Raw genomic sequence first — 23,211 nt, 5'->3', positions numbered from 1 at the left:
TCATAGGGCCTGCCCTGTTGTCCCCTGGTCATACGAGTGGCCTCCTCTGGGCCCTCTCCATGCTGTCCACATCCCTCCTGAAGTGTGGCGCCCAGAACTGGACGCAGTCTTCCAGCTGCGGCTGACCAGTGCCGCACAGAGGGGGAGGATCACCTCCTTGGACCTGCTCAAGATGCATCTGTGGATGCACGACAAGGTGCGGTCGGCCTTCCTGACCGTGTCCCCACACTGCCGGCCCATGTTCATCTTGAGTTGATAATGACTCCAAGATCCTTTTCTGCCTCTGTGCTGATGAGAGGAGAGGCCCCAGCCTGTAGGTATGGTGCCGGTTGTTCCTCCCCAGGTGCAGCACCTTGCACTTGTCTGTGTTGAAACCCATCCTATTCTCGTCTGCCCACCCCTGTAACCTGTCTAGGTCTGATTGCATCCTTCCAGTGTGCTTACGTCCCCCCACATCTTAGTGGCACCAGCAAATTTGAACAGTGCTTCACTGAGGTGCTTTTTACCCCCTCATCCAAATTGCTGTTGAAGATGTTGAACAGCGCAGGCCCGAGGACCAAGCCGAACATGACCCATGCACCACCGGTCTCTGGGTGTTCCCTCCAGCCAGTCGGTGACACATTTGACTGTGTTGGTGTTGACACCACAGCCCCCAGTTTCTTAATGAGAACGGGGTGAGACAGTGTCAAATGCCTTCCAAAAGTCCAGGAAGACGATGTCCACTGATACCCCTGCGTCTAAGGATTTGGGGACCTGGTCATAGACGGCCACCAGGTTGGTCTGACAGGACCTGCCCCTAATGAACCTGCGTTGGTTGCCCCTAAGCATGATCTTCCCCCCCAGCCTCTCATGGACATGCTTATAATAATTCTCTCAAACAGCTTGCCCAGGATCGAGGTAAGACTAACAGGCCTATAGTTCCCCAGGTCCTCCTTCCTCCCCTTTTTGAAGATGGGAACCACGTTGGCCCTCTTCCAGTCCTCTGGCCCCACACCAGAGCCCCACGAGTGCTCGTACAGCTGTGCTGGGGTCCTGCAATCACCGCAGCTAATTCCCAAGGCACTCGGGTGGAGATCGTCCGGACCCGCTGATTTGAACACGTCCAGACACTCCCCGACTCGATCCTCCCTGACCATGGGCCCAGGTGTGCCTCCCCTGGGGCCTGAGGGGGCCGGTGGGATGCTGATCCGGTCCCTGCTCAGGAAAATGGAGGCAAAGAAATCGTTAAATATGTTGGCTTTGTCTGGTGTGACGACCAGATTTCCTAGCGTGTCTTGCAGGGGCCCCACGTTACCCGGGACCTTCTTTTTGCCCCCTGTGGATTTAAAAAAGGACTACTTGTCCTTGATCTGGGTTGTGTGTCCCAGTCCCATCTCTGCCTTGGCCTCCCTGACCCCCTGCAGCCCTGAGCCACCGCAGTGTAGTCCTCCCTGGGGACGGCCCCTCCCTGCCATCGGGTGCGTGCCTCCCTTTTAGCCAAGAGACATTCCCGGATGCTTTTGGTGAGCCACGGAGGCTTGTGTGCTCTCCTGCTCCCTTTGATCCGTGTTGGGATTACCTTCCTTTGGGCTTGGAGGATCGTCTCCTTGAGGAGCGACCGCTCTCCTTGGACACCCGGCTCCCCTCCCCCCCGGGACCTCAGCGCTTCTCCAACTATCCTCCTTAGCTCGGTGAAGTCCGCCCTCCTGAAATCCAGGGCTGCTGCCTAGCTGGAGGCCTTTGCCACCCTGCGCTGGATGGTGGCTCCCAGCAGGCGATGATCGCTGTCGCCCAGGGGGTCGAGCCCCCGCAGCCCCCGCACCAGGTCATCACACGTGGCCAGCACCAGGTCCAGCAAGGCGTCTCCCCAGTGGGGCTGTGCACCCCCTGGGTTAGGTGGAGGTCCTGCACTCTGGCTAGGGACCTTCGTGAGCGGTCAGACCTGGCTGTCTGCTCCTCCCAGCAGATGTCCGGGAAGTTCAGGTCCCCCACGATGACCACGTCCTTGGACCTAACGACCTCCGGGAGCTCACTTAAGCATTCCTGGTTGAGCTCCTCCCCTTGGTTGGGAGGTCTGTAGTAGACCCCCACTGTTAAGTTTCTTTCCCCCCCACCCCCTTGTATTCGGACCCAGAGCGCTTCCATGTGCCCTCCTCTGACTCTGTGCTACTCGTTGAGGACATGTATTGCTCTTTGACACAGAGCGCCACATCCCCACCTTTCCTCCCTGTCCTGTCCCTCCCGCACAGTCTGTACAGATGCTCAGGGGTTTGGGAGGGTTCCCCATCCGCTGTCTGCCCAGTGTCCAGGCTGCATCTCTTGGGACAGTAGCTAGCAGGGCTGTATAGCAACGAGCAGGCAGCGGTAAGCAATGCATTGTATGCGCAGGCACCCCCCAAGTCTCTACAAAAGGGCAAATCTCATAACTGTTTTTACAACCTGAGTGCCTCCACTCTGTGCCAACTCCTCTCTAGTGAGATGTCCATCCTTGCTGGTCCCTTGGCCAAGTCCAGGCACCTGCAGCTCATCCCTTGCCACATGCAGCTCCCCCCTTCCCAGTTCAGCACCTAGAGCTCACTCCCTGCTGAGTTCAGGCTCAGCAGCGAGTGCCCTAGAAAAACCCGAGTGTCTTCAGCTTGCACGCACCATGTTGCACATACCTCACTCTTGTTATCTCTGCTTTACTACTGAGAACTACCTTTTTACTCCTCAACTTCTCAGCTCCTGTTTTTTTTCTTTGAAGTAGCATTTCACTCCCTGGGTCTTACCAGGCCATCCAGCGGCCAGCAAAGCCTGTTATTCCCACGTTACTTGGCAATGTCATAGCTTAACTATGAGGGTGGTTAGTATAACTACAGCCTAGCACAGCCCAAACCCCTACAACTAGCACTGCTGAATCCTTCCCTGTAACCTCAGGGTACACTGCTATAGCACGAGGGATCCGATTGCCTCCACTTCCAGGCTTGCACGCAGTCCAGTGATGGGCAGCTCAGATTGCTGCCATCTCCCCTGCTGTTAGTGGGATCGTGTGTAGGCATGCCCTCATGCAGCGAGTGCTTACAGCAGCTTGGACGTGACGTTAAGAAAAGAGTTGAGGTGTGCAGGACACGATTCGGTCTCCTCTGCCCTGGCCTTTTGCTGCAGGAGGCGGGTGGAGTAAGCTGCTAAATGAACAGTCGGCTGCGCTCAGTTTTGTGAATGCACACGCAGCAACACCAAGGAGCAGGTCTTTAAGGGGCACAACAGGTACAGAGCCTGTCATGCCCATCGAAAGTCTGCTTGCTTGTGGAGAAGATGGCAGCACTTTTCTGCAAAAGCGGCAACTGAAGTGGGCCGGCCAGCCGCTTCTGCGCTAACGGGTCCTGGGTTCTGTTCGTCTCCAGGGAGGCTTTAAACCTGGAAATAAGCCAGAAGGATTTAGGGCTTTAGCCCCTGCCACTGAGCTCTTCCATGTCCAGTTCCCCTGGGCACCACGGCTGTTCTCGTCCTTTTGGTTTCTCTTCTGATCTTCCCTCTGCATCTTTCCCACGACGGCTCCAGGCTCCAGGCTCCTCCTGCATGCTTAGCTATTGATTTGTCAGGTCAGGCCAGGAAAAGATTACGTCCCACAGCTGTTGACACTGCTGCCCAGGCCGCTAGTCCAGCTGTCTGCCCATGGAGGATGGTTGCCGCAGCTTGGGGGAGCTCCGGCACCTGAAAAAGATTCTGCATGGAGCTGGAGCTGTGCAAGAAGTCCCTGCCGCGGTAGCACAACTACTGCCAGAGCAACACCAGCTTCCTGGCCCCATGGCCTTGACTGGTGCTAGAGGCCAGTGGCTATACGCAGCACCTGCCGTTGCACCCACACACCTGCCCAGCTGTTGTGCCATCCCAGTGCACCTGGGAAGGGACCCCCAGCTGCCAGAGCCACACCTGCCAGCTGCAGGATGACAGCAGAAACCTTGCTGCCCTTGGCCAGGGGAGCAATTGGTGCAGCAGAGCTCCAAGTGTGGGCACAATTGAGCTCAATTTACACCGTTGCTTGATGGCAGCAGTGCGGTGGTGGTCAAGTGCCCTCCTGTGGGCCCGGCTTTGCTGGCGCAACATTTTCATGCTCTTGAAAACTAACTTCTGCCCTTAGTGGGGTTGCCTGTGCGGGGTGCCGTCTTCATATGCCCCATGTAGCTGGGCTGGCACGGCTCTGGCACGGGGGGCAGGGCTGGAGAATTTGCCCCTTCCTGGGTCAGAAAGGCACAGTTTTGCTTTGCAGCAGCATTAGCTCTTCAGGGTCTTTCAGTCCTTGTTGGTGCTAGATGAGACCCCAGGGGACATTGGCTGCTATTGAGGGGCACAGCCTCTGTGTCAGAACTGCCTGGATCCTAAAAGTTGGAGGCTGCACGTGAGAGGAGCAGGGCCAGAAACCCTACTCAGACCCTGTTGACTCTCCCTCCAGCCTCTGCTCTCTGCCGCCGCGTGCCGCAGGAGACTGGGCAAGACAGACCTGGGCTCTGAGCCTGCACACGGCAGGTCTGATGTCCTGATGACTGGGTTTTGCTAAGGAGAGATTGGAGCCTGGTGCCGCGCAGCTCGCGGGGGCCCAGCCTCTGCAAGACCGCAGGCGGGACGAGCCTGGGGCCCTGGGCAGCGATGCAGTCGAGGCACCGCGGCGGGGATGTGGGATAGCGCGGGTGCTGTTGCCCTCTCTCCGAGCCCACTTGCCCTGGGCCAACACGACCCGTCCCAGCAGCCTGCTCCCAGGCCCTTTCCCCCGTGGCCTTCCCTGCTGCCCCCAGGACTGACGGCAGCGCGAGGTGCCGTTGGGTAGCCCCCGGGGGTGGAGGGAGAGCGCGGAGGCTGGGCAAGTGCAGGGGTCTCGGCAGTGCAGCGCTTTCAGACTTGAGCCCCGCGCGCGCCACGCCGCCAGGGCCCCAGCTTGCCTGCTTCCACGCAGCGTCGCAGGAGCGTGGGAGGGGACGAGGAGCCCCGGGGCTGCGCGGGCCCAGGGACCAGGGCCCGGCCCGGCTCGGCAGCGCGCTCTCCAGCCGTCACTCCCCGAGATCCCCAGCTCAGCGGCTCGCAGGCGGATGGCTGTGGCCTGGGACTGGGCCGAGGGGTTGTCCAGACCTTGCAGAGTGACGTGTCCCCAGCAGCCTCCACGTCCCTTCTCAGGGCCCCGAGGACCCCCCGGTCCCGGCGGGCAGCACGCCCATCCCTGGCTGGCCCCGGCGCCTCCTGTCTCCAGCATGCTCTTGTTGGGAGGGTGCCATGGGGCAGTGGCACCTTTTCAATCCACCCAAACCTCAGCAGAGTTTCTATTCAGGCCCATTGACTTCATGGCTTATCAGCCACCTGGTTCCTGCTGATCTCTCTTCACTCCAGAGGTGTTAACAGCCTCGACTGTTCCCCTATTCACACTCAGGCAGGCTCTGGAGAGGTGAGAGACGCGCCGGTGAAGCCCGCTGCGCCCCCACTCCCCCGAAACCCCCCAGACACCCCCTCAGCAGCCGCCGAGCCCCCTGCCGACCCCCAGCACAGCCGGAGGTGAGCGGGGTCGTGGTGGGAAGGGGTTAACTCCTCACTTCCTGGGAGGAGGCGGCTGCGTGGTGCCGGGCGGGTCAAGCCCCAGCCCAGGCCCCCACTTGGCCCCGCCCCCCAGGGAGCCCCGCGACTGGAGCCGCGCGAACAGGCTGCGCAAACAGGCGCTCGAGTTAGCACGGAGTTCGCGCAGGAGAGGGCGCGGGAGGGCACGAGACCCTGCCTGCGACCCCCCCAGCCTTAGCCAGCCCCAGCCGTAGCCAGCCTACCAGAGGCATGACACGGATGGGCACGCGCCGCACCCCGAGGGTCCCCTCGGGCTCTGCGGCCCTCCCCCGGGCACCTCAGAGACGCCCGCCCAGACGGAGCCCACGGTCCCGGGCTCCACGCAGACGTGGGCCCCTGCCTCTTGGCTGCGGGGGCTGCCTGTCCCTTTTTCAGGCTCTGGGGCCCGGGAGCATGGCCCCCTCCCCGTGCGGGGTCTGCTCCCTCCTGGGGTCTCTGGCGCGCCAGCTGGAGGAGCTCCAAGCCACAGGCCAGAGACTGCGCGCCATCAGGGACTGCGAGCAGGAGACTGACTCCTACTGCCAGGCCCTTCTCCCCCGGGAGCCGCAGGGGAGAGCACCGTTTCCCCCCAGGACAAAGGAGGACTCCAGGACCTCCTGCTCTGTCCAGTCAGGGGCATGGACCGAGGTGGTCAAGGGCCCCAAGGCCCGCCGCACCAAGGCCCCTGCCCCGCCGGAGCTTAGCAACAGGTTCGCCCCTCTTGCAGCCCCGGCAGAGCCCGCGCAGTTCCCAGCTCCTGCAGGCAACCCAGGCTCGACCGCAGCTACTGGCCCCGCTCTCCCCAAGACAAAGCGTAAGGTGTTTGTTGTGGGAGACCCCGTCCTGCGGGCACTGAGGGGACAATCTGCCGCCCCGACCCCTTAGCCCGGGAAGTCTGCTGCTTCCCAGGGGCCCGCATCGGAGACATTGCGGAGAGGATCCCGCAGCTCCTCCGGCCCACAGACCACTACCCCATGCTCCTTATTCATGTGGGCACCAACGACACGGCTCGGAGCACCCCCAGCCAGGTCATGAGGCGCTACAGGGGGGTGGGAGCGGGGCTTAGGGGTCGGGGAGCTCAGGTGGTGTTCTCGTCGATCCTCCCAGTCTCGGGCTATGGGCTGAGGAGGGAGAGGAGGATCCACGCGGTGAACCAAAGACTGCGGCGCTGGTGTCATCGGGAAGGCTTTGGCCTCCATGACCACAGCCCGCTCTTTGGCGAGAGAGGCAGCGAGCTGCTGGGAAGAGACGGCCTCCACCTCTCTCCCCTGGGGAGGAGGCTCTTCTCAGCCAGGCTGGCTGACCTGCTCCACCGGGCTTTAAACTAAGCCCGCTGGGGGATGGGGGGACGACTGCCCCTGCTGGCCCGCTGAACGGCCCTTGCAGAGCCAGCGGACCAAGGCACTTAAGGGAGCCCACCCCTGCCCCAGCCCTGGCACAATCTGTGGGCAAGGCAAGAGCCCCCAAGGGCACACTTGCCTGCCTGTACACTAATGCCAGGAGCCTGAGCAACAAGCAGGACGAGCTCGTCCTCCTGCTCAGTGCAAAGAATTATGACGTCATTGGGATAACGGAGACCTGGTGGGGCTCCACCCATGACTGGACCACGGGTACAGAGGGCTGTACCCTGTACAGGAGGGATCGTGTTGACAAAAGGGGCGGGGGTGTAGCTCTCTATGTGAAGGAAAGCTACATGTCCCTGCAAGCTGATGTTGGCAACCGGCATGGACAGCTAGAGACCCTCTGGGTAAAAATTCGTGGGGAATTCGGCACAGGGGACACAACGGTGGGAGTCTACTACAGACCTCCCACTCAAAGTCCCGAGCTTGACCAGGAGTTCGCCCGGGAACTAACTGAGGCCGCTTGCTCCAGGACCTTGGTGGTCATGGGGGACTTCAATTACCCGGACATCTCGTGGGAAGATCACTCAGCTAAATCTGAGCGGGCGCAAAGCTTTCTCTCGTGCGTGGATGACCTCTACCTGACTCAAGAAGTCTGTGGGCCAACGAGAGGCAAAGCGCTGCTCAACCTGGTACTGGCTACAGGGGACGACCTAATCGGCGACCTAGTGATCGATGGGAAGTTGGGTGACAGCGACCACGAGCTGATCACCTTCACCATCCGCCGGAAAGCTGGCAAGTCAGTCAGCAACACAGAAGTCCTTGACTTCAGAAAAGCCGACTTTGACAAGCTCAAGAGGCTTGTCGGTCAGGCCCTCAGGAACCGTGACCCCAGGGAGATGGGAGTTCAAGAAGAGTGGTTGCTCCTCAAGGAAGCGATCCTCAGTGCACAAGCTAAATCTATTCCAACACGGAGGAAAGGCAGCAAGAAGGCACAGCAGCCCCCCTGGCTCTCCAGGGACCTAGCGGACCTCCTGAGGCTAAAAAGAAAGGCCTACAAAGGATGGAGGACGGGATTCACCTCCAAGGAGGATTACTCTGCGCTCGTCCGGTCCTGCAGGGAGCAAACCAGGAAAGCCAAGGCTGCAACTGAACTCCAACTAGCTTCAGGCATCAAGGACAACAAAAAGTCCTTTTTCAGATATGTGGGGAGCCGGAGGAAAAGCAAGGGCAATGTTGGACCCCTGCTAAACCAGATGGGGCAACTGACAACTGACGCCCAGGAAAAAGCCAACCTATTAAATAGGTACTTTGCGTCAGTCTTTCACCAGTCACACGGGATGCCCATGCCTGCTATGGGACAGGGAAATCTGGGTGAGGGGGATCCCCTACCCTCCATCAATGCTGACCTCGTGAAGGAACACCTTGAGAAGCTGGATACCTTCAAGTCAGCCGCCCCTGACAATCTGCACCCCAGGGCACTCAAGGAGCTGGCGAGCGTCATAGCCCAGCCCCTGGCACGGGTCTTCGAGAGCTCCTGGCGCTCTGGTGTAGTGCCCGAAGACTGGAAGAAGGCCAATGTGGTGCCGATCTTCAAGAAAGGGAGGGAATTGGATCTGGCTAATTATAGGCCCATTAGCCTGACTTCTATCCCGGGGAAGATCTTAGAAAAGTTTATTAAGGAGGCCATCCTTGATGGACTGGCCCAGGCTAACATCCTAAGGGACAGCCAGCACGGGTTTGTTGCGGGTAGGTCTTGTTTGACCAATCTCATTTCCTTCTATGACCAGGTGACCTATCACCTGGACAAGGGAGAAGAGATTGATGTCATATATCTTGGCTTCAGAAAAGCTTTTGATCTGGTATCCCATGATCACCTCTTGGCCAAACTGCCCAGTTGTGGCCTTGGCTCCACCACGATCCGCTGGCTGGGAAATTGGCTTCGTGGTCGGACCCAGAGGGTTGTGATTGATGGCAGTCACTCATCGTGGTGCCCTGTGACCAGTGGGGTCCCTCAAGGCTCTGTCCTGGGACCCATCCTGTTCAACATCTTCATTAACGATGTGGACATTGGAGTCAGGAGTGGACTGGCCAAGTTCGCCGATGACACCAAACTTTGGGGCAAAGCATCCACGCCAGAAGATAGGCGGGTGATCCAGGCTGACCTGGACACGCTCAGCAAATGGGCAGACGAGAACCTCATGGTGTTTAACACCAAAAAATGCAAGGTTCTCCACCTTGGGAGGAAAAACCTGCAGCATCCTTATAGGCTCAGGAGTGCTACGTTGGTTAGCACTACAGAAGAAAGAGACTTGGGGGTCATCATTGACCACAAGATGAACATGAGCCTGCAATGCGATGCTGCGGCTAGTAAAGCGACCAAAACCCTGGCTTGCATCCATAGATGCTTCTCGAGCAAATCCCGGGACGTCATTCTCCCCTTGTACTCGGCCTTGGTGAGGCCGCAGCTGGAGTCCTGCGTCCAGTTTTGGGCTCCACAATTCAAAAAGGATGTGGAGAAGCTGGAGAGAGTCCAGAGGAGAGCCATGCGCATGATCAGAGGTCAGGAAAACAGATCTTACGACGACAGGCTGAGAGCCACGGGACTCTTTAGCCTGGAAAAGTGTACGCTCAGGGGTGATCTGGTGGCCACCTATAAGTTTATCAGGGGTGACCACCAGGATCTGGGGGAACGTCTGCTCACCAGAGCGCCCCAAGGGATGACGAGGTCGAACGGTCACAAACTCCTGCAAGACCGCTTCAGGCTGGACGTAAGGAAGAATTTGTTTTCTGTCCGAGCCCCCAAGGTCTGGAGCAGTCTGCCAGCGGAGGTGGTTCAAGCACCTCCATTGAACACCTTCAAGAGTAAATTGGATGCTTATGTTGCTGGGATCCTATGACCCCAGCTGACTTGCTGCCCTTTGGGCAGGGGGCTGGACTCGATCTCCCGAGGTCCCTTCCAGCCCTGATGTCTATGAAATCTATGAAATCTGTTCGAGCTATCCTTTCTCCTGCGGGGTTGCTGCCCGCTGCCCAAGCCTGGTAACATCTTTCCTCTGTTTCGCTGCCCCGCAGGCTGGTTTCAGTTCAACGTCAAAGCCTTAACTCAGGAGCATGAATGATATTAACTCAGGTGCCGTGCGGGAGGTCCTGTCAAGACGCTCAAGAAGACTGGATTTTGTTTTATGAACTGGAAGAAGAGAGGTGCATTTAACTTTAGCGAGTGCGGGGCTAGTGACCCAAGAGCTTTAGGCTATTTTTGGCCTAGCTTCTTGTGTTGTTGAAATGTAATATATAATCTAGCAACTGAGTGACCATAAAGTTATATTGGTTTTTGCTTTGTTCTTAAACAGAATAATAGAGTGTCAGACCCCCAACATCTTAATGAGACTTCCAGTTTCTAACTGGAGAAAAATGTCCCACATTATCTACACCCCCAATCCGTCCGCGTAGGGCAGCTGCGTATGAACCCACTGAGCCCCTGGCAGGTTGTGGGTTTGTTGGGGTGGGCGAAAGCAAAAGCAAGCCAGCCCCTCCGATGGCCCATGGGTCCCGGCTGGACCGGTGCTGCCCCGATGCCCCCCGGCGGAGACGCTGCCTCTGCCTCTGCAGACCGGCTCCGTGCACGGCGCTGCAGGTGCAGCGGGGGAGATGGGGCGCGGCGCTGCCAGCAAGTTGCCCTTGCAGTCGCCCGGCTGGAAGCGGCCAGCAGCCTCGCGGCAAGCTGCTGCCGCTGCGGAGCGGCCCGGCGGGCCGTGGAGAGGGCCGGGTGCCGCAGGGGCGCGCCGGCTGCTGCCTGCGCTCGGGGCCTCGTGTGCGCGGGGTGCGGCCGGACGCCCGGCCCGGCCCGGCCCGGCTCCGGCCCCGGCGCAGCGGCGGCGCTCGGCCGTGCCGGCAGAGACCGCCCGCAGCACCGGCGCCGCTGCCAGAGGCCCGCTGCCCGCGGGGCCGGGCTTTTGCTCCAGCGGAAAGTGCGGTTTCCCAGCGCCAGCGGCTGCTTTCGGCAGAGCCGGTGGATGTGAAGGGAAACTTTTTTTTTCTTTTTTACTTGAATTGCCCCGCAGCAGCAGGCGGCCGAGCCCGGGCGCGTCTCCTCCGCGCGCCGGACGCGTGCCCGGGGCGGGCGCAGGCGGGGGCGGCAGTGGCGAGGGGCCGGCGGGGTGCTGCGCGCCCGCGGGGGGGGGGGTGAGGGGGCGGGGCGCGGCCCGGCTCGGCGCTGGGGCAGGAGCCCCCCCGCCCGGGGCCGGGGCCGGGGCCGGGGCCCGCCGGCGGGCGGCAGGGGGCGCTGCGGCGCCGCGCACCCCGGGCGGGAGGGGAGGGGCGGGGCGGGGCGCGCGGGGGCGGGGCGGGCGCCGGGGCCCGATCCGGCGGGGGCGGCCATGGAGAAGCTGTGGGCGGCGCTGGCGCAGGTGCGCTGGGGGCCGGGGCCGCTGCCCCTCGACGGGATCGTGGGCCGGGGCCGCCTGCCCGCGCTCGCCCGCCTCGGGCCCGGTGAGCCGCGCGCGCGTGGGGTCTCTCGCCGGCGAGGCGCGCTTGCGGCGCACCTGTCTCCGCGCGCGCCGGGTTTGCACGTGTGCGTGCCCCGCCCGGGCAGGCGCGGGGGCGTGCGCGCCGAGGCACGCGTGGGCGTGGGCGTGCTTTCACGTGCACGGGGTGGTGCGCTGGCGTGCGCCCGGGGGTGATGCTCGCATGCGTGTGCAGCGGCTTTCGGGGGCTGTGTGCATACGTGTGCCCATGTGTGCGCACGCGCGCTTGGAGGTGGCTGCATGCGGGGGGTGCGTGCACACGTGTGTGCGGGGGGCTGCGTGCAGGCAGGTGTGCCTGTGGCGGGCACGCCGTGCGGCTCGGCCCTGCGGGGCGCGGGAGCCCGGGGGCCTCCCCTCTGGGGCCGGCGGAGCCCCTGCCCCTGGCCCGGCGGCTCGGGAGGCGCGGGGGGGGGCGTGCGTAGGGCTTGGCGGCGCCTCCAGGACCCCCGCGGCACCGGGGGGTCAAGCCCGGTCTCGCCGTGCCGGGGGCCCCGCTCGCGCCCGCAGCCCGGGGGGGGAGGGCCCGGGGCGCCCCGCGCCGCGCGGGACACAAAGGGCCGTCTCCGCTGCCGGGGGGGGGGGCTGGGGGCCGGGTCCTGGCGCACGGCGGGTCGCCCTGGAAACTGTTGCCGGGGCTGGCGGAGCAGCCGTGGCAGGGGTGCCCGGGGGCCCCGGGCTCGGCCCGCTCCGCGGTCGCGGCTGGGGGTGCTGCCCCTCAGGGGGGCTGGGCGGGGGCAGCTGGCAGGCCCGCCGGGGAAGTTCAGGCCAGATGCGGGGGGGGGGTTGCATGTCTGGGCCTAACAGCCCAGCCCCCGTCCTGCATGGATGGAGAGCCCCGGGCCCCATGGCGCTGCGGCGTGGCAGGGTGCCCCCCAAGGCCTCAGGGTGTCACGGGCTAGGGGCAGGAGCAACCCTGCGGGGCTGGGGGGGGGGCAGGCGAGCAATCCGGACCTGCTCACAAGGCCTTGGGGGGGGGGGGTCTGGGGGGTGCAATGGGCTCCCCAGCGTCAGCACCTGCTGCTCTGTGCGTGTAGGTGCATACGTGTGTGCGCGTTCATGCAGGTGTGCATGTGTATGCACAGACATGCTCGTGTGTGCGCGTTCATGCAGGTGTGCATGTGTTCAGGCGTGAGCGCGTGCATGCGTACGTGCGCGCACGTAGGTGTGCATGTGACTGTGTGTCTGTGCCGAGGTGTGTGCACGCCGCTGTGCGCCCAAAGCCGCGGCCGCGGGAGGGCGAGGGGCCGTGCCCGCCGGGCCGCGCGTCCCCCACTGACTGCGGACAAAGACTCGTCTCCAGGGCGACGCCCCGGGCTCGGCCGCGGGACCCGTCTCCCGGCCCCCGGCCCCCCGCACCGGGGCATCGCCGCGGGGGGAGGGGGAGGGGGAGGGGGAGGGCGAGGCAGCTCCCGCTGGCCTGTGCGTACACGCGTGCACGCACACCGCCCCCCCCCACACACTTCAGGAGACCCGCATGGGCACACATGCATGGCCCCAGGCGACACCCATGCGCTCACAGGCACGCACCTGTGCATGCCCCCGTGTGCACATGACCTCAAGGGATGCACGCCCACGCAGGGGCCATGCGGACACACATACACGTGCTCACACGCACAGCTCCGAGGGGTGCAGAGCCGCACGCGGGCCGTTCAGCGGCACCCCAGCGTGGCCGGGCCCCCGCGGCAGGGGCCCCCTCGGCCAGCCCGCGGGGGCTCTGGGGCGCTCACGGCCCGCTTTCCCGCTGCAGGAGAGTACGTGGAGGGCGTGAGCGACCAGGACGTCCTGCTCGTCCACTCCTGCCGCCAGTGGACCACGGTGACGGCGCACAGCCTGGAGGAGGGGCACTACGTCGTGGGGCCCAAGATCGACATCCCGCTCCAGTACCCAGGTACGGGCCCGCGCGGGGGCCGTGGCACGGCGAGCGGGGCAGCCCGCGGCCAGTCAGCCCAGCTTGCGCCGCCTCTGCGCGCCCGCCCGGCCGCGCCCGCACCCCCTCTGCAGACACCGTGCTCCAGATGTGCCCCCCCCTCCCCGACCTGCTGGCACCGTCCGCCGTGCTGCGAGCTGGCCGGCCGGGCGGGGCCGTGGGGGCAGGGCCGGGCGGGGGCTCTGTATTACCGCTCTGAGAGCACTGCGGCCCTTAATGCCCGGGCTAAGTGCTTCCCATCCCAGTAATGATTCACGCTGATGAATTAATAATGGGAGAGGGGCGGCGGGGGGGTCGACCCCGGCCTGGGGGAGGGGCGGCAGCCGCGGCGTGTTAACCTGCTTTGCTCGGCCTCATTCATGACCCGGCTCCGCCTGGCAACAGCCTGCGGGGATGCTCAGCTCGGGGGGAGCCCGACCCCGGCCCGGGACCCGCGCCCCCAGCCCTGCCGTGCCGCGCCTTCGGCTCCCAGCTCCCGGGCCCCGCAGCTCTGTGCATGCTCCTGCTCCCGCGGCGCCCCAGCCGGGGCGTCGACACCCGAGGGCGGAGGCCGCAGCGCCTCCCGGGGAGCCCTCCTCGGGAGACAGCTTTCCCTGATCTCCAGCCTCAGCTTCCCTGGCTGCAGCCTGGGCCCGTTGCTCCCTGTCCTGCCGCCTCGGCGGGACCGCCAGCCATCTTCCTGCCTCCGCGGCCCCCGGCGCCAGCGGGGCGGTTTCCGAGCGGGCTTCGCCCAGGATCTGCTCTCATTCCCGGCCTGGCCGGCGGGATTGAGGGCGCGTTAGCGGATCGCGGGAGGGTGCCGGCGCTGGGCACACGGGAGGTGCAGGGCTCCGGGAGGCTGCGGCTGGAGACGGGGCTGCGGGGGCTCAGCCGAGTCTCCGGCCGCCGGCGTTGGCGGGGCGGCCTGGGGGGTCCGGGGCGCGGGCTCGTGCTTGCCCCGGTCCCCTCGCGACCCCCGGCGGGCGGGCGGCGGCTGCTGCCGGGGGCTGAGGCGTGGCTGGGGGGGCCGGACCCCGCCGGGGTGGGGGCGTCCCCCGGCTCCGAGCTCGCGGCGGCCCCGCCCTCTCGCAGGGGTGCTGGTCACAGCCGGGGGGCTGTAGGCAGGGGAGCCCCCCCAGCTGTGCTTTGCAGGGGTGGGCCCAGCCTCCTGCCCCGGGGGCCGGCTCCTTCCCCCGCTCGGCGAGGCCGCGGCCGGGGGGGGGGGCCCGCGCGGTTTCTGTGACAACGGGCTGCGGGAAGGGGCGGGGGCGCGCGGGGTAGCCGGGGCCGCACCAGGGCTGGGGCCGCGGGGCCTCCTGGCACGGCGCGTGGGTCCGGCGAGCCCCCCTGCCTGGGGGCTGCTCGCTTGGCCTGAGCGACTCTGGTCCCACCGCCGAGTGTGCGCGTGCGCGTGCGCGTGCGTGGGGCTGCATGCATGTGTGGGCATGCACACGCATACATCTGTGTAGGTGTGTATGCGAGTCTGCATGTCCGTGTGCGCACGCACACGTGCATGCATTTATACCAGGGGTGCGTGTACATCTGCGTGTGTGTGCAGTTGTGCACAGCTGCATGTGCATGTCTGTGTGCAGGCACGTGTCTGCGTGTGTGCACCCGCGCAGATGCACGTATGTCCATTCGTGTGCGCGCAGGGCTGGGGGACACGGGAGCCTCCCCGCAGCCCTTGAATGGCACAGGCAGGACCCGGTGCCGCCCACCTCCCGGCCGCCGGTTAGCTGGTTTCCCGGCGCCCCCTCCCCGGTCTGCGCCGCACGCCCCCGCCGCGGGGCTCGGTCGCTCCGCCCGCTACAGGCGGCCCCGGCGCGTGGGCGCGGGGCGCCGGTGCAGCCGCCCGAGGCTGGGGGCGGCCCAGAGCCCCCGGGCCAGGTCTGCCCGGCGCGGCTCCCCGCGGCCGGGCGCGGCGCAGGGCGAGAGGCCAGGGCTACAGGCGGCCGGCAGCGGTGCGGGGCTCGCGCGGGGGCTCTGGGCCGTTAACCTCTTCCTGGCCGCAGGGTCCCCTGGCAGCGGGGGGCCGGGGTCTCCCCACCCGCCTCCCTTCCGCTGCAGGCAGAGGGGAGCCAGGCATAGAGAGCCCCCCGTGCTGCCTCCCGCCCGGCCCGGCCCGGCCCCGCCCGGCCCGGCGGGCTTGCGCGGCCGCCGCCGGCATCCTTTGTCCTCGTGCAAACCCGGACTGGGCGCCGGGAGACGGCACGCAGCGGCGGTTGCTAGGTGACCCCGCGGCCCCCCCGCCCGGCTGACACGGCCGCATCTCGGGGACAGCCGGGGGGAGGGGAGGCAGCCGGGCCCCGGGGAAGGGGCCGGGGGCTCCTGGCGGGGAGGGAGCTGGGGCTGGTCCTCACCGGAAAGTCTTGGTCCCTGACGGGGGGGCAGGGGGTGCCAGGGGCTGGGGCTCGCCCTAGGGCCCTGGTTTCATTTGCCGCGCACAGACCACGTAGGGGCAAGGCCCCTCGGGCCCGCAGCTCCCCGGGTTTCTCTGGAGAGGGGCCGAGTGGGCGCTGTGCAGCTGCTTGCAAGAGCTCCCCGCTGGCGAGCGGCACCACAGAGCCAGCCGCGGCGGAAGGCGTGCAGCTGCAGAGAGCGGCCGCCCCGCCGCCCCGCGGCCCCCGTCCTCCGGCCCCGGGCAGGGGCTCACGGCCCACCCCTCGCGGGGTTTGCCCCCGCAGGGACCGGCGCCGTGCCGCCCCGCGGCCCTCCAGCTCCGGCGGCCCCCGTCCTGCGGCCCCGGGCAGGGGCTCACGGCCTGGCCCTGCCCGCTCACGCGGGGTTTGCCCCCGCAGGGACCGGCGCCGTGCCGCCCCGCGGCCCCCGTCCTCCGGCCCCGGGCAGGGGCTCACGGCCCACCCCTCGCGGGGTTTGCCCCCGCAGGGACCGGCGCCGTGCCGCCCCGCGGCCCCCGTCCTGCGGCCCCGGGCAGGGGCTCACGGCCGGGCCCGGCCCGCTCACGCGGGGTTTGCCCCCGCAGGGAAGTTCAAGCTGCTGGACCAGGACCGCGACGTGCGGGAGCCCGTGCAGTATTTCAACAGCGTGGAGGAGGTGGCCAGCACCTTCCCGGACCGCGTCTTCGCCATGGAGGCCATCACCTTCAGCGTGAAGGTGGGCGCGGGCGGGCGGCTGCGTGGGGCCCGGGGACCCCCCTGAGCCCCTGGCTGCCCTGGTTACTCCCACCACTAGGCCAAGCTGCCTCAGTGGCCCTTGGTAACCCCTTAGTGCCCTCGGGGCGCCCAGCCTCAGCTCCCATTTAACCCCTTGCTGCCCTGGTACCCCCCCCCCCCCCGCCGTCACAGAGGCCCTGTTAACCTTTTGCCGCCCTCCTGCCTCCAAGGGGCCCCCCCCCCCGGCCCCGTCTAACCCCCTGCCCCGCGTGCCGCCCCGCAGGTGGTGTCGGGGGAGTTCAGCGAGGACAGCGAGGTGTACAACTTCACGCTGCATGCGGGGGACGAGCTGACGCTGATGGGCCAGGCCGAGATCCTGTGCGCCAAGGCGGGCAAGGAGAAGTGGCGCTTCAACAGCCTGCTGCGCAAGCTGGGCCGGGCGGCGCCGGCCGCGGCCCGGGCGGCCAAGGGCAAGATGCCGTGCCTGATCTGCGTGAACCACCGCACCAACGAGAGCCTCAGCCTGCCCTTCCAGTGCAAGGGGCGGTTCAGCACGCGCAGCCCGCTGGAGCTGCAGATGCAGGAGGGCGAGCACACCATCCGCAGCATCATCGAGAAGGTGCGGCTGCCCGTCAACGTGGCCGTGCCCAGCCGCCCGCCCCGCAACCCCTACGACCTGCACGCCATGCGCGAGGGCCACTGCTACAAGCTGGTCAGCATCATCTCCAAGACCGTGGTGCTGTGCTGCATCCTGCGCCGCGAGGCCGTGGCCCCCTTCCACTTCTTGCTGCTGGCCGACATGCCCCGGTTCCTGCTGCCCGAGGCCGGCGGGGGCGACCCCCAGCTGGACAAGCTGCTGCGGGACAGCGCCGCGCTGTGCCGGGAGCGCTTCGACCCCGACGAGTACTCCAAGGCCGTGCGCGAGGCTCTGCCCGACTTCTCCGAGGAGTGCGCCAGCCCGCGGCGCCTCCGCCTCTGCCTGCAGGGCTACGGCCAGCCGGACCTCGGGCCGCCCCTGCAGCGCCTCTCGCTCTGCCTCTACGGCGGCGCCTTGCTGCACAGCCCCGACAGCCCCGAGCCCCCGGGGCCGCCCCGCTCGCTTCTCCTGTCCCGCCGCGAGCCCCCCGGCTTGGCCGACGCGCCGGACGCGGAGCGGGAGTACGTGACGCCCGACTGGGCCGAGCCCGACTTCCGGACGCCGGAGCCGCTGGAGATCCCCTACGAGGAGCTCTGGGCCAACCAGGCGCCCGAGGGCTATGCGGAGCCCGGCGCCAACCTGCCGGGGCTGGGCTGTGCCGGGCTGGGCCCGCGGGACCTCATCTCCTTCGGGGCCGGGTCCCCGCTGGCCTCGCCTCGCCGCCCCCGCGCGCCCGCGGACGCGCCGCCCCCCGTGCCGCCCAAGTCAGAAGCGGTAAGAGACTCCCGGGGGCTGGGACCCCCTGCCTGGGTCGTGGAATCAGGAAAGGACAGAAGAGGAGGGTGGGGAGGGACCTCGGGAGGTCACGTCTAGTGCAAACAGGGCCAGCTCCAACTGCACCACCCCAGCCCAGGCTTCGGCTAGCCGGGGTTCAACCCCTCTAATGATGGAGACTGCACCGCCTCTCTGCAGAGCCGGCTCCAGGGCTGCACCACCCTCCTAGCGAGAGGTTTTTTCCTAATATCCAACCTCAGCTTCCCTTGCTGCAGCTGGAGCCCATTGCTCCTTGTCCTGTCGTCTGCCCCCACTGAGACCGGCCCGGCCCCGTCCTCTGTGCAGCCCCCCGGCAGGGAGGTGACGGCTGCTCTTCAATCCCCCTCGGTCTTCTCTTCTGCAGACTCAGTCAGCCCAGGTCCCTTGGCCTCCCCTCACCAGGCCTGTCCCCCAGCCCCACAACCATTTCCGTTGCCCTCCACTGGACTCTCTCCAATGTGCCCACACCCCTTCTGTAGTGGGGGGCCCACAGCTGGACACCGGACTCCAGATGTGGCCTCCCCAGTGCTGAACAGAGGGAAGAATCACTGCCCGTGACCTGCCGGCAGCGCTCTGCCCGATGGAGCTGGGGATGCATCAGGGTCCCAGAGCCGTGGGGCTGCAGGGAGCTCCAGAGGTCACACCCGCTGAGGCAGGATCAGTCCTGCCCAAACCACCCCAGATCCATTACCTAAACTCCACGCAAGACGACCATCAGCCCTGACAACACCAGCCATCACACCCCACCCCGCCACGGGGACGCAGCCAGCGTCCTGCTGCTATGAAACGCTAATAGATCCTGCGCAGAGGCCGTGGCCCCGCTACAGAGGAAGGGAAAACCTTGTAAAACCCCCTCAGTCCAGACCAAGCCGACCAGGGGGCAGATCCCTTCCTGCCTGCAGTGCAGCATTGGTCTGACCCGAGTACAGGGGCCAGACCCTTCAGGGGTCCACGTGCAGGGGCGAGACCCTCCAGCCAGGACCCTGCAGGTTGGGGCCAGCAGGAGCATTGGCCCAGCCCAGCCCCAGCCCGGCCTGGGCCGCAGCCGGCACCAGCGCCTCGGGGGAGGCTTAAAATCCAGGTCAGCCTGGTTCTGCCCCTTGCCCCCACCCTGTGGCTTTGCACTGGGGACCCCAGCAGCAGCCGCTCCCAAATCCCACCCTAGACGGTGGGTGCTTGGCCCTGCCCAGCCCACCCTGGGGCAGGTCTGTGGGCCCGTGCGGTCCTTCGGGGGAGACCCGGCTTGGGGAGCCCAAACCCCGCGGCAGCAAGGGCGCATGCAGGGGCAGCCGGACAGGGCCTGTCCTGCAACTGCCCCCAGGCCCATGCTGGGGGGATTGCCGTGCTGACCCCCCGTCCCTTTGGCAGGTGAAGGAGGAGTGCCGCCTGCTCAACGCGCCGCCCGTGCCGCCCCGGGGCGGCCGCCTGCTCGCCGCCCCCAGCCCGCCCGTGCCCCTGCGCTTCCCCAAGCTCCCGCCCGCCCAGTCGCCCAGCCCCAGCCTCTCCTACTACTCCTCCGGGCTGCACGACGTGTGAGTGACGGCGGGCCCTGGGGGGCGGCGGAAGGGGCCCAGCTCTCGCGTGGGGGGCGGCCACCCAGCACCCACATCCCTAGCCCCCTGGGCAACCCTCCGCTGCCCCGGGCAGCTGAGCAAGGGGGCTGGAGCGGGGCAGTGCTCCAGGAGAGGTGGGCCCTGCCCCGGGGGCCCCCGCCCCCACAGGCCCGGCCTGCGGGATGGAGCCCGGTGCCCTGGGCTGCAGCCCCTCTGCGGAGGGAGGCCCGTCCCTGGGGTCGTCTGAAGCCAAGCACAAGGTAGGGTGGCTCTGCACCTCGTTAGACGAACCAAAGTCCATTGATTCTCCCTCTCTCTTTTTTTGTCTTCTTCTTTCTCTTTTTCCTTCCCCGCCTTCTTTCCCTCTTTCTTTTCTCTTCCTTTCCTCTCTCTCTCCTTGCCTGCCTGCCTGCCTTCCCTATAGAGAGACACGTGTATATATAGATATAGCTGAAGTGCACGTCATCTGATGCTGTGAATGCGCGTGCATGAAGCAGGGTATAAGGAAAGAAATGTAAATGTAAGGACGAGGGGGAGAGAGGGGCAGGCAGTGCTGGGAGAGGCAAACAAGCGAGCGATAAGCCCGTAGGCACAAAGCGGCCGGCAAAGCTCAGCCCGGTAATGGGATAAGAAGCCGTAGTCCCTGCTGAAACCACGCTTGACCGCCCGGTCTGTGGCCATGCCGCCAGGTCCGGCTCAAGTCAGTGGTGGAAGGGTCTCGTCTAAGACCAGCCGCCCTGAGGTCAGCGAGGGGGTGTCCAGGGAGGCCGAGGGGTCGTCCCCCGGCGCTCGTCCATCTGTCCCAGGTAGACGGCCGCGGGGCCCTGCGGGCGGGGGAGGGCGTCTGATGCCGGGACGGTCACGGGCAGCGGTCCGGTGCCGCGACACTGCGGTCTGCGCTGTGCTGCGCAGCCGCTTCGGTTTGTCGCTAAGGTGCGAATCGACCCTGCCCGCGACTCGGCGTCTCTGCAGCCGGATGCGCGGCCTGGCAGGGTCCCTCCTGCCAGGACACCCCCTCCGGGCCGACGCCGGCCCCCGGGCCCTGGCTGTGCCGTGCCAGGCCCCCCGGTAGCTCTCACTTTCCCCCCGGCAGGTCGGGCCCACGGAGCGGGAGCTGCTCGCCCTCGCCGGACTCCTACTCCCTGTACTGCTACCCCTGCACCTGGGGCGACTGCAAGGCCGGGGACTCGTCGGGCCGGCCGCTGCCGGGGGCCCTGCCGCCGCCGGCCCCCGCCTCGTGGTCGGACCCCTGGGCCTACGCGGACGCGGGCCCCAGCGCGGCCAGCGGGCGCTCCACACCCCTGCCGGGGGGCGAGGCCGGGCTCAAGACCTACCACAGCTGCCCCCGCCTCAAGCCGCCCCACGGGCAGAAGCGCTTTGCCCCCTTCGGAGCCCTCAACCCCTTCTCCAACCCGGCCTATTCGCCCAGCCCCTCCGCCTCGGACGGCCTGGAGTGGCCGAAGCCGCCCGCGGCGGCCTCCCCGGAGACCTTCGCCTCCTCCGAGGCCGGGCCCGGCAGCTCCCCGGAGCCGGAGCCACAGCCACAGCCACAGCCACAGCCACGCTACGGAGCCGGGGGGCCCGGGCCGGCGCCCCCGCCGCGGCCGCCCAAGGGCTTCGAGGCGGAGAGCATCGTGATTCGCGGCACGGCGCCGCTGTCGCCCACCATCGTGCGGGGCGCCGAGGGCGGCGTCACCCGCGTCTACCTCGCGCAGGGCGTCATCGAGGTGCCGCCGGCCTCGGCGCCGCGCTGCGGCGCGGGTGCGGGCGAGGGCGCGGCGCACGTGCCAGGACTGCCGCGGCGGGGCGGCGCGGCGTGGCGCCCGCCGGCCGACCTGTCGGCGCTGTCGGTGGAGGAGGTGTCGCGCTGCCTGCGCTTCATCGGGCTGTCCGAGGACGTGGTGAGCTTCTTCTCGCGGGAGCGCATCGACGGCAGCATCTTCGTGCAGCTCACCGAGGAGATCCTGGCCGACGACTTCAAGCTCACCAAGCTCCAGGTCAAGAAGATCATGCAGTTCATCAAGGGCTGGCGGCCCAAGATCTAGCCGGGGTGCCCTGGGGCCCCTAGGGATGGACCGGACCTGTGAGCCTCTGGGCTGCGCCGTGGGCAAAGGGGCACGGGGGTATTAGACCCCCTCCACCTGCAGCAGTGGCCCCACGCCTCGTGGGATGCTGCGCGCACGGGCCTCAGACCATGCGGGGGGCAGGATGCTCCTGCAGCAGCTGCAGGGTGCCAGCTGCTCCCTGCCTGCCCCCAGTTTGGGGAAGGGGATTCTGGTTTAACACCTTGTTGCCCTAGTCGAGGAAGCGGGAACTCCTCCCCCACCCTGCTGGGGCGGTGCTGCCATGCCGTTTGCCTTCCTTCACGCTGCTCCCTCCTCCGGCCCGGTTAGCATCGCCCTCTCCTCTCCCGGGCCCCCCCCAAAGCTGCCTGTGAACCTGGGCCTGGCAGGGGGCTGGGGACCTGGGCTGGGTGCTGCGCATTGTGCCGGAGGCAGCCCTGCCCCTGGGGCAAGAAACGCTGCTCTCGTGGTGCATGAAGCTGGTGGAGAGGGGAGCATGGAGTGCTCCTGGGTCCCAGGACCTGTCCCCACAGCTGCCCCCTGGACTTGCACAGCCCCTGTGTTGCCCACCCGTGTCCCCCCACCCTGAGTGTGGCTGCCAGAGCCCAGCCCAGCAGGGACTAGGCCCAAGGAGGGTGAAGATGGAGATGGTGGGTTGCAACCCCTGGTCCGGGGGCAGGTGTCTCAGTGCTGCAGAGGCTCTGGGGCTCCCTCACAAGAGGGAATACAGCTGGCGAGTCCCTGGTGCTCTGCACTAGCCCTGCAGCTGTGCTGGCCGTGGCCCCTTCCTGGGCACCCCCGAGGGCACACGGAGGTAGGCAAGTGCATGGGAAGCCTCAGGGGAGCCTGCGCCCCTTGCCTGGGAGACAGCTGGCAGACACCACCTCCTCCCTGCAATACGGGAGAGGGTGTCTCCTTCTCAGCCCCCTTCCTAGCAGAGAGGGGCATGTGTGGCCACCCACCTGACATAGGGCACAGCCCCCTGTGCCCACCCAGTTCCCTCCTGTAGTCAGGACTAAAATGACCCCCAACTAATCCTGGCCCAGCTGGGGCTGATGATAATGCTGCAGGCCCTGCTCCCTTACCTCCCCCTTGTCTAACCTGGGAGGATGAGAGCAGCCAGGGCCTGGTGGTGCTGGGCAAGCCTGGGGCGTGTTTCTGCTGTTTTCACTTAATCCACGTGGATTAGAGAAATAAATGACCGAGAAAGAGAGCCGGGGACACTGTGCATGCAAGGAGCGGGTGGGAGGGTACAGCCCGCACCCACGGCAGGGAGTATGGACCCAAAGCAGCCCCTGCCCAAGTTCACTGGGGCTGGCCTCCACTGCTGCCCCAACCCCCACCCCACGGTAGCCACCTAGGAGCAGGGATCCAAGGGCTTAAATCCAAGGGCTCCTGCTAGGAAGCATCAGGGCGAGAGGCTGGAGGTACAGGGCAGGGCGGGGCAGGCACCCAGGCAGGGAAGCAGAAGTCCTAGGGTATCAGGGTGACAAGGAGAATGGCATCTGTCACATGCCTGGGGCAGCAGAGGCCTGAAGGGCATCAGCACAAGCGTCAGGAAGGGCAGAGGCAGCTGGAGACCGGGGAGCAGCAGGCAGGCTGGGGGCAGAGCCAGCAGCTCTGGCTCATAGGCACTGCCCCACGCCTGCACGTGCACAGGGAACAGGCCTCGAATGCTGCAGTGGAAGTTGTTACCTCCATGGGTTGTGGCTGGAGCCCTCC

The 23,211-nt window shown here is 66.3% G+C and overlaps 1 protein-coding gene across 1 annotated transcript; it reads left to right on the top strand.

Annotated features, from left to right (window-relative positions):
- Positions 1 to 11,257: 11,257 nt before the first annotated feature.
- GAREM2 (GRB2 associated regulator of MAPK1 subtype 2) lies at positions 11,258 to 22,689 on the top strand. The gene is made up of 6 exons (XM_090031817.1): positions 11,258 to 11,369; positions 13,152 to 13,292; positions 16,294 to 16,424; positions 16,707 to 17,834; positions 19,242 to 19,405; positions 20,520 to 22,689. The coding sequence occupies exons 1-6, from the start codon at positions 11,258 to 11,260 to the stop codon at positions 21,469 to 21,471; spliced, it is 2,628 nt and encodes an 875-aa protein (XP_089887943.1). The 3' UTR covers positions 21,472 to 22,689.
- Positions 22,690 to 23,211: the final 522 nt, after the last annotated feature.

This window comes from Crocodylus siamensis, chromosome 1 (assembly GCF_052110815.1).
Source record: "Crocodylus siamensis isolate JL-2025a chromosome 1, ASM5211081v1, whole genome shotgun sequence".
Lineage (NCBI taxonomy): Eukaryota > Metazoa > Chordata > Crocodylia > Crocodylidae > Crocodylus > Crocodylus siamensis.
The sequence above is the reverse complement of the archived record's forward strand: the minus strand, read 5'-3'. Positions and strand labels throughout refer to the sequence as shown.